This window comes from Salvelinus alpinus, chromosome 6 (genome assembly GCF_045679555.1).
Source record: "Salvelinus alpinus chromosome 6, SLU_Salpinus.1, whole genome shotgun sequence".
Lineage (NCBI taxonomy): Eukaryota > Metazoa > Chordata > Actinopteri > Salmoniformes > Salmonidae > Salvelinus > Salvelinus alpinus.
This window is the reverse complement of record NC_092091.1, coordinates 60,458,565-60,467,899: the sequence shown is the minus strand read 5'-3', so window position 1 is coordinate 60,467,899 and position 9,335 is coordinate 60,458,565. Positions and strand designations below refer to the sequence as shown.

The following is a 9,335-nucleotide window of genomic DNA, read 5'->3' as shown; positions in this document are numbered from 1 at the left end:
CCTCAGTCTTTCACACGTTTGTGTTTATAGAATAATTGTACTACTGCGTTCACCTATACAATCCCATGTCAGATCAGTGATTTACTACAAGGAAGGAATGCATTTGATTGTTTAGAAGGAAGAACCCAGGTCTACTTGTAGAGTTTAACTCCAACCCCAAATTAGCACTAACTTCCCATCACTAGAGGGCCATAACTTGGTTTACCCGGGGCGTACTGCAGAATTAAAAACATCCTCTAGTGATTTTTGATATTTTATTGGTGATAAGATATCCCAAGTATAAATACAGTAAAGTACTAACACAACGTTTTTATTAGACACAACTTCAAGGAGTTGGTCTGATGGGAATCCGTGATGTCATCGGCCACCCTTACTTGAGGAACAATAGAGAACAAAATAGGAAAGTCCCCCCCCACTTGTGCAATGTTATGACATACCTCAAAAACCTGTTGAGATGTGCCTTTTAAGTAAATCAGGTGTTAGAGGTGAAAAGGAGACTGGAGTATCACTTTAAGATCAGGAAATGAGGCAAACAGGTGTGGGTCATTAGGCAATCACCAGACAGGAAATTTAGGACTTCATGACAGAGATCAAAGATGGTTTTGGTTAGAGCAGGGACTGAAGTTACCCATCCCTGGACTAGAGGGAGTACAGCAACAACCAGAAGTGACTTTTTTGTAGCAGGTGAGGACAATTTATGCAGAAGGTTAGGATAATTAATGGGACAGGTTAGGAGACTTAGATTAAGGTTAGGAATGGGGCTAGGGTTAGCTAAAATGCTCTCCTAACCTGCTACGAAAAGTCACTTCTGGTCGTAGCTGTACTGCTTCTAGTCACAACCATCAAAGATTGGCATCCTAGAGAGGGGAATGCACAGAGATCCTATATATTTATATGTTCTAGATGTAATTATATGTGATAATGGCTGATGTGGTTTTGGGAGATAGAGATGACGGCTGAGGTCAAACCATCACCTTTTACATCAAACCTGAACGATGCAACTCTAGCAGTGGACTGGCCAACTGGAGGAGTTATACTTGGACTCATTAACAAGGTTTCCATCTAACCTTTTTATGTGAGTAAAGTACATGTTAGATAAAAAATGTCATGACAGGCCTGATGGAAACAACGAATATGTTGATAAACTTTCCAAATATCGATAAAACAATATTACGCTAGACAAGGTGGGATCTTTTTGTGTCTGCAAAATTTCTTATGTGAGAAATGGCAGTGGAAATGTCTATGCGCGAATATTTGTATAATAACCATGATATCGAAGTAAACTCGGAGTCACGCAATGATATGTTGTCTGGACCTCCAACTACGACTTGGGAAAGCATGCAGTTTATTAGGCTACAATTTAAATATATTATGAACTTCACAGGGTGGTGAAAGTGCATTGTGATGAGCTTGATTCTCCTTTCCAATAAATATAGAGGGTCTTATTCTGGTAATGTGATGATGAATGCTTGGCTGTTTGACAATTTTTTTATTTATTTTTTAGCTCTTATCAATAATAATCTCATCATGTAGGCTATACCTGCCCTGTATGATGTGGGCTGGAGTGCACATGCCATGACCAGAGTGGTCACATTCGCTATTTAATGTAACATTTGTTTTGTCAAAACCATCAGTAAAGTTGAAAATGCAATGGAAACCAGTTTTACTTGTACAGAACAAAAATATGAACACAACATGTAAAGTGTTGGTTTCATGAGCTGAAATAAAAGATCCCAGAAATGTTCTATACTAACAAAAAGCTTATTTCTCTAAAATGTTGGTTTCATCCCGGGATGACATTTTAGAGAAATAAGCTTTTTGTGAGTATGGAACATTTCTGGGATCTTTTATTTCAGCTCATGAAACATGGGACCAACACTTTACATGTTGTGTTCATATTTTTGTTCTGTTTTGTCCTTTGCCAAGATAATCCTGACAGGGGTGGCATATCAAGAAGTTGATTATCCAGCATGATTATTACACAGGTGCACCTTATGCTTGAGACAATAAAAGGCCACTGTCACGCCCTGACCATAGATTTCTTTGTGTGTTTCTATGTTTTTTTTGGTCAGGGTGTGATGTGGGTGGGCATTCTATGTTGTATGTCTAGGTTGTCTGTTTCCATGTGCTTGGCCTAGTATGGTTCTCAATCAGAGGCAGGTGTCAGTCGTTGTCTCTGATTGGGAGCCATATTAAGGTAGCCTGTTTTTCATTGTGTTTTGTGGGTGATTATTTTCTGTTCAGTATTTTTTTGTATTTCACCGTTCAGGACTGTTTTGTTTTGTTCTCGTTAATTTGTTTTGTGTTCATGATAATAAATTATCAATATGGACACTTACCACGCTGCGCATTCGTCCTCCTCTTCTCATTCCAACGACGAGCGTTACAGCCACTCTAAAATGTGTGGTTTTGTCACACAACGTCGTCGATGTCTCAAGTTTTGTGTAATTTAATTGCTGACTGCAGGAATTTCCAGAGTCAGCCATCCCTGAGACCGGGTGTGGTAAAGATGTTAGATACAGTGGGACTTTTTGTAAAGAGCTTTATAAATGAAAACCTAGCAATTTATCAACTTATGTGACATCAAAGAGGGCCAACCAAATTTCTGGTAGAGAATGCAATGATGAATACTAAAACTGTCACGTGCAATAAAGCACAGTGCGCTATGATAAACTGCATTTAACGCCTTTAATGAAGTTGCAACTGTGTTCATATAGATGATGTCGCCTGAACATGGATAGTGAGTAACCTTCTGTATCAAAACTTCTTATGGCTGCAATCCCGTTAACGGGATCGATATGACAACAGCCAGTGAAAGTGCAGGGCGCCAAATTCAAACAACAGAAATAAAATTCCTCAAACATACATGTTTCTTATACCATTTTAAAGGTAATCTTGTTGTTAATCCCACCAAATTGTCCGATTTCAAATCGGCTTTACAGCGAAAGCACCACAAACGATTATGTTAGGTCACCGCCAAGTCACAGAAAAATTCTGCCATTTTTCCAGCCAAAGAGAGGAGCCACAAAAAGAACAAAGAGATAAAATTAATCACTAACCTTTGATGATCTTCATCAGATGACACTCAAAGGACTTCATGTTCCACAATACATGTATGTTTTGTTTGATAAAGTTCATATTCATATCAAAAAATCTGAGTTTACATTGGCGCGTTATGTTCACTAGTTCCAAAAACATTCAGTGATTTTGCATAGCCACATCAATTTTACAGAAATACTAATCATAAATGTTGATGAAAATACAAGTTATACACATGGAATTATAGATATACCTCTCCTTAATGCAACCGCTGTGTCAGATTTCAAAAAACTTTACGGAAAAAGCAAACCATGCGATAATCTGAGAACGGCACTCAGGAAAAAAATAAATAATAATTCCGCCATATTGGAGAATCAGAAATAACATTATAAATATTCCTTTACCTTTGCTGATCTTCATCAGAATGCACTCCCAGGAATCCTAGTTCGACAATAAATGTTTGATTTGTTCGATAATGTCCATTATTTATGTCCAAGTAGCTACTTTTGTTAGGGAGTTTAGTACAGAAATCCAAACGCTCGTACAGGTCCAGCCGAACATCGGACGAAAAGTTCAAAAAGTTATTACAGGTCGTAGAAACATTTCAAACTAAGTATAGAATCAATCTTTAGGATGTTTTTATCATAAGTCTTCAATAACGTTCCAACCGGAGAATTCCATTGTCTGTAGAAAAGCCATGGAACGCAGGTCGCTCTCATGTGAAATGGACGTGACCAGGACCTGGTTCTCTGCCAGACCACTGACTCAAAGAGCTCTCATCCAGCCCCACATCACAGTAGAAGCCTCATTCAAGTTTCTAAAGACGGTTGACATCTAGTGGAAGCCCTAGGAAGTGCAACATAATCAATATCCCACTGTGTATTCAATAGGGGCTGGGTTGAAAATCGACCAACCTCAGATTTCCCACTTCCTGTTTGGATTTCTTCTCAGGTTAATGCCTGCCATATGAGTTCTGTTATACTCACAGACATAATTCAAACAGTTTTAGAAACTTCAGAGTGTTTTCTATCCAATACTACTAATAATATGCATATATTAGCAACTGGCACTAAGGAGCAGGCCATATACTCTGGGCACCTCTGGGCACCTTTCATCCAAGCTACTCAATACTGCCCCTGCAGCCATAAGACGTTTTAAGACAGAAATGGGAACTTAATTTTTCTACCTGCAAAGATAAGGGTGTAACATAAGGCTACAACAACAGGGCAAAGTAAAGTGTCTTTTAGTTAATAAGAGGTCACGTGGTGGCAAGGACATAAGGAGTCTTGCAGTAGAAACTTACCTAAGATCAGTTGTGTTTCCTCCCCAAATGGTTTGTAGGTAGGTATTAGTGTTGTGTAAACTGAGCCTAGATCTGTGTCTAAGGGCAACTTGTAGTCTGCCTGGAGTGGGACGCAAACTGGAGAAACCTTTTTTTTGCAATCATGTGACTGACACGGTGTTAGCCTTTCAGTCAGCCACGTGGGTAGAACCAATGAGGAGATGGTATGGGAGTATCTGCTTCTATAAACCAGTGAGGAGATGGGAGAGGCAGGACTTAACACACGTTTTCTATGAAATCACGTGACTTACACTCAGAGAGGTGGGATAAGGAGTTGGTCATAAATAGTAACACTGGGGGGTTTTATTGAACTGTTTACCATCTTCAGAGATGCTCTTTAATATTTGATACAGGCTTTGCTATCTCCACCTCAGCCTATAAACTCTCCTGAAGGCTAATGCCTCGCTGTGTGTTCTGGCCCCTCACCCTCCAAATCTTATTCTGTCAATTTATTGAATAAACTACCAAATTCCATACATGAATTGACCCTAGCAATTACTTTAGTCTTGTTGTGTAATGTAATAGTGTCCTCCAATACATGGCAATAACTACCAAGGATGTAACAAATACTGTATATATTTTTTCTTACAAGTTAAAAACGTTTGACACTGGTTAGTCGCAAAATTTGTGCCAAAACTCTGAGCGCACAGATTCGACATCAGCAAATGTAGTTTTGATACACAGAAGATTCACCAGTCTCAAGTTTAGTAAATGAGTTGCATTCATTCTCAAATGTAGATGCATGCTTGCAAATCTTATTAAATTTATCCACATATCAACTTACATGTTTGCAAGTGTTGTGTTTATTCACACATAACGTTATGCACTTGCAGTGTTGTTTAATTTGTTCTCAATATAAGTTACATGTTTGCAAATATTTTTTGCAACTACAAAACTCAGTATACAGGTGCCACTCATATTTTACATGTGCAAATCATACTTTAAAAGCTTGTATGTAATTATTCTACCTCCATATTTAAAGCATTGGACGTAGGGAATGTGGAAAAGAGCAAGGGGGAGGAATTGTTTTGCGTACTGGGATCGACACTGGCTTACGATTCAAACACTTAAAAGACACACCCTCGTCCACTTACCCTCGCCTTATGCCCTTGGGAGAATCTCCGTCGTCATCTTGTGATTAGCCAAGCTAGGGAAGTTTGCAATGTAAGCCCGTCAGCCCTCGTTTTAAGTCGGCTTTGCGAGTGTACAATTATGTTTACACCGGGGCCTGAAACTCCCCATAATTCAATTTGCGACGATTGTACATACGCTAAGAAAAGTCTGTGAAAACTTAAAAACAACATCAATGGAGAAGTTAACATACAAGTGTAAGTAAAAACAAATGCAATTAAGTTAGAAATTGATGGCACAAACACGTCTTGTAAAAAGTAAATATGTTTGTTTGGTTATCTTCTGAAATTGTAGAAGTAAAATATTTTCCTTTTTCAGAAGTTTCAGATAGGCAGGCTAACATGGAACCCAAACTGGCATCGTGCATCAATGTATTTTGTCCCCCGACACCAAACGCGATCACGACACGCAGGTTAAAATATCAAAACAAACCCTGAACCAATTATATTCATTTGGGGACAGGTCGAAAAGCATTAAACATTTATGGCAATTTAGCTAGCTAGCTTGCACTTCCTAGCTAATTTGTCCCTTTTAGCTAGAATGCTGTTGCTAGCTAATTTGTCCTGGAATATAAACATTGAGTTGTTATTTTATCTGAAATGCACAAGGTCCTCCTCTCCGACAATTAATCCACACATAAAACGGTCAACCGAATCATTTCTAGTCATCTCTCTTCCTTCCAGGCTTTTTCTTCTCTTGATTTTATATTGTGATTGGCAACTTTAATAAATTAGGTGCATTACCGCCACTGACCTCGTTTGTCTTTCAGTCACCCACGTTGGTATAACCAATGAGGAGATGGCACAATGAGGAGATGACACGTGGGTACCTGCTTCTATAAACCAATTAGGAGATGGAAAAGGCAGGCCTTGCTGCTGGTATGCGTCTGAAATAGAACTGACTTCTATTTTAGCCCTTGGCAACGCAGACGCTCGTTAGAGCGCATGAGCAATGTGCATGCAATAATTGAATAACATACATTTCTAAATGTATTTTGCAACGCTCGCGTGTAGTCAGCCTGTAACGTTAGCTTTCTGATTAATTTTCTAGCTATCGTACAGTAGGCCTATTTTAATTATTATATATTTAATATAAGTAGACAGTAACTTATAATTGACTGTAGCGCATATAAAGCACCCACAAGCTACCGGTGGCTGAAAACACAATCATCGAGGGATGAACAATTGACGAATTTCCGGCTAAGGCTGGTCCATTTAAAAATAATTCCTTCTACACTTGCCCCTTGCCCTGCAAGTGTATGCTCGTCAGACGTCATGAAACGTCATCAGAAGTGTCCACTTAATTTGAGGGCTGCGGGGATAGGAAAAAAAAAAAACACACACACTCAGATTTTTTTCTTACAAATTATAAATGCCAGTGTGTTTAGAAAAGCAGAAATCAATATGTTAACATGTCCAGTATAAACCTTTGTTGGATGCAGTGCACTGTCATGAGTGATTTGAATGTGCTTGCATATCCCTACCCTGACACCAGAAATTAAATTCCTTTTGGAAAATAAAGTCATTCTAAATTTAAGTAAAAACAAAAAAAGGGCTGTGAGGATAGGGTGTGTCTTATAAGTGTTTGGACCTTGTTTCTTTGCAATCGGGAGATTTTTTTGGGGTGTGTCTGTGGGGTATACCACCTGATTTGACGCTATAGAAGCAATTGTTCTCTCGACACATCCATTCTCTCGCATAGGACCTGACGGATTGACTCTACAAGACCCGAACATGGCTAGTGGTGAGTAACCAACCTGCACGGTAATAAGACGTTTGGGAACTCATGTCTAGTGTTTGTTTTTACGTGTTCTTCAAAAATCAACTGCTCATAAAATGATCTCATTGCTGAGCTTTTTAACAATATGAGCTTTTTCATCAAAAGCGTGGTGTATCATGCGTCAATTGTGACTGAATGATCTAATAATAATAATTTGTCGTTATTTATGATTCAAGCAAGGTGATCTATACACCAGTCAGTCAGCAGTCGCCTGCATAGTCGAACAAGCCCAGCGTGTGTGTTGGGTGCGTCCCAATACTCTAACAATGATACCAACATGTACTCATATTCAGTACTGTACCACCTGGTGGCGTGTGTGATACCGTGTTAATTCCAACTCTCACAATAACGTCTTACTGTAGTATACTGTAGTATAGTCAGTTTTGATAGATTCATTGTTTATATGATTTTATATTTCATTGCAGAATCCACAGTATCATTGTAGTTCTGTTGATATCTTTGTCTCTTTGAGCAAAAATAATTTTACAATTTCATGTAATAGTTGCATTTACATGGTTCAATTTATAGACAGCCATTGCTAATTTGCTCACAGTTTAGATTCTACAGACCTAACAACATGCTTGATTCTGATTTCAAGACGAAAAGTAACACATGTCTGTCATCCAACAGTGCAGCAGAAGGAGGTGCTGAGGATTGTTCTTGTTGGGAAGACTGGAGTTGGGAAGAGTGCAACAGCAAATACCATCCTGGGGAAAAAAGCTTTTGAATCTCATTTTTCCCCTGCTTCTCTGACAATAGAGTGTGACAAGGCTAGAGGGGAGGTGGATGGGAGAGAAGTTGCTATTGTTGACACTCCAGGCTTGTTTGACACCAAGATAACACAAAGGGAGACCCTGATGAAGATTGCGAAGTGCATCTCCTTCTCTGCTCCTGGTCCCCATGTGTTCCTTGTGGTGATGGCGCTGGGTAGATATACACAGGAGGAGAGAGACACAGTGGAGATGATTCAGGAATTCTTTGGAAAAGAGGCAGGAAAATACATCATAGTCCAGTTCACAAATGCAGACCAGCTTGAAGAAGAACAAACAATTGAAGACTTTTTACGTGCCTGTCCAGATCTTCAGGATGTCATTGCCAAATGCGGTGGGCGGTATCATGTTTTCAACAACAGAGATAAGAAGAATCGCTCCCAGGTCACTGAGCTGCTTGAGAAGATAAACAAGATGGTCACGATGAATGGAGGAAGCCACTACACCACTGAGATGTTCCAAAAGGCTGAGAGGGCGATTGAAGAGGATCCTGAGAGAGCAGGAAGAGCAGACACTCAGAGCGGAGGAGGAACTAAAGGCAAAATATGAAGGAGAGTTCCTAAAGAAAGAACAAGAGATGCTAAGGAAAATCAAGGAAGGAGAAGCCAGAAGAGAAGCCGAAAGAAAAAATGAATACACAAAAAATCCTCCAAACCGTGGTTGGTGTAGTATCTTATGAGATGGTGTCGTCAGAACAACAATTAATCGTGAGATGGCATTGCATTAGGCATGTGACAATGGAACAAAACAATTACTGCAAACTTAATTAAATTCACGGCAGTATTAGAACTATCCATTTTAATGCAGTCATTTATTTTTAGGATAGAGCTTGATTTGCCCTTAAACTCATGTCCTTTGTTTACAATTGTACCATTGAGTGACCTGTTTTTTTAAATGCTGACTCTGGTAACTTAAAATGTCTGAAGTGTAACAGATAAAACATAGACACATATGAATGTGACTGCATGTACCCAGAATTCTGTATTAAAGCTATTGCTTCAACTGCACCTCAGTCTTTCACACGTTTGTGTTTATAGAATAATTGTACTACTGCGTTCACCTATACAATCCCATGTCAGATCAGTGATTTACTACAAGGAAGGAATGCATTTTATTGTTTAGAAGGAAGAACCCAGGTCTACTGGTAGAGTTTAACTCCAACCCCAAATTAGGTCTAACATCCCATCACTAGAGGGGGCCATAACCTGGACTAGAGGGAGTACAAACATAATTCACTCTTTCTTAGCAGGTTAGGAGAATTTATGCAGAAGATT

The 9,335-nt window shown here is 39.1% G+C and overlaps 1 protein-coding gene across 1 annotated transcript; it reads left to right on the top strand.

Moving 5' to 3' along the window:
* The first annotated feature begins 7,124 nt into the window (after nt 1-7,124).
* Nucleotides 7,125-9,068, top strand: LOC139579043 (GTPase IMAP family member 7-like). The gene is made up of 2 exons (XM_071407255.1): nt 7,125-7,255; nt 7,922-9,068. The coding sequence occupies exons 1-2, from the start codon at nt 7,246-7,248 to the stop codon at nt 8,608-8,610; spliced, it is 699 nt and encodes a 232-aa protein (XP_071263356.1). The 5' UTR covers nt 7,125-7,245; the 3' UTR covers nt 8,611-9,068.
* The last annotated feature ends 267 nt before the right edge of the window (nt 9,069-9,335 follow it).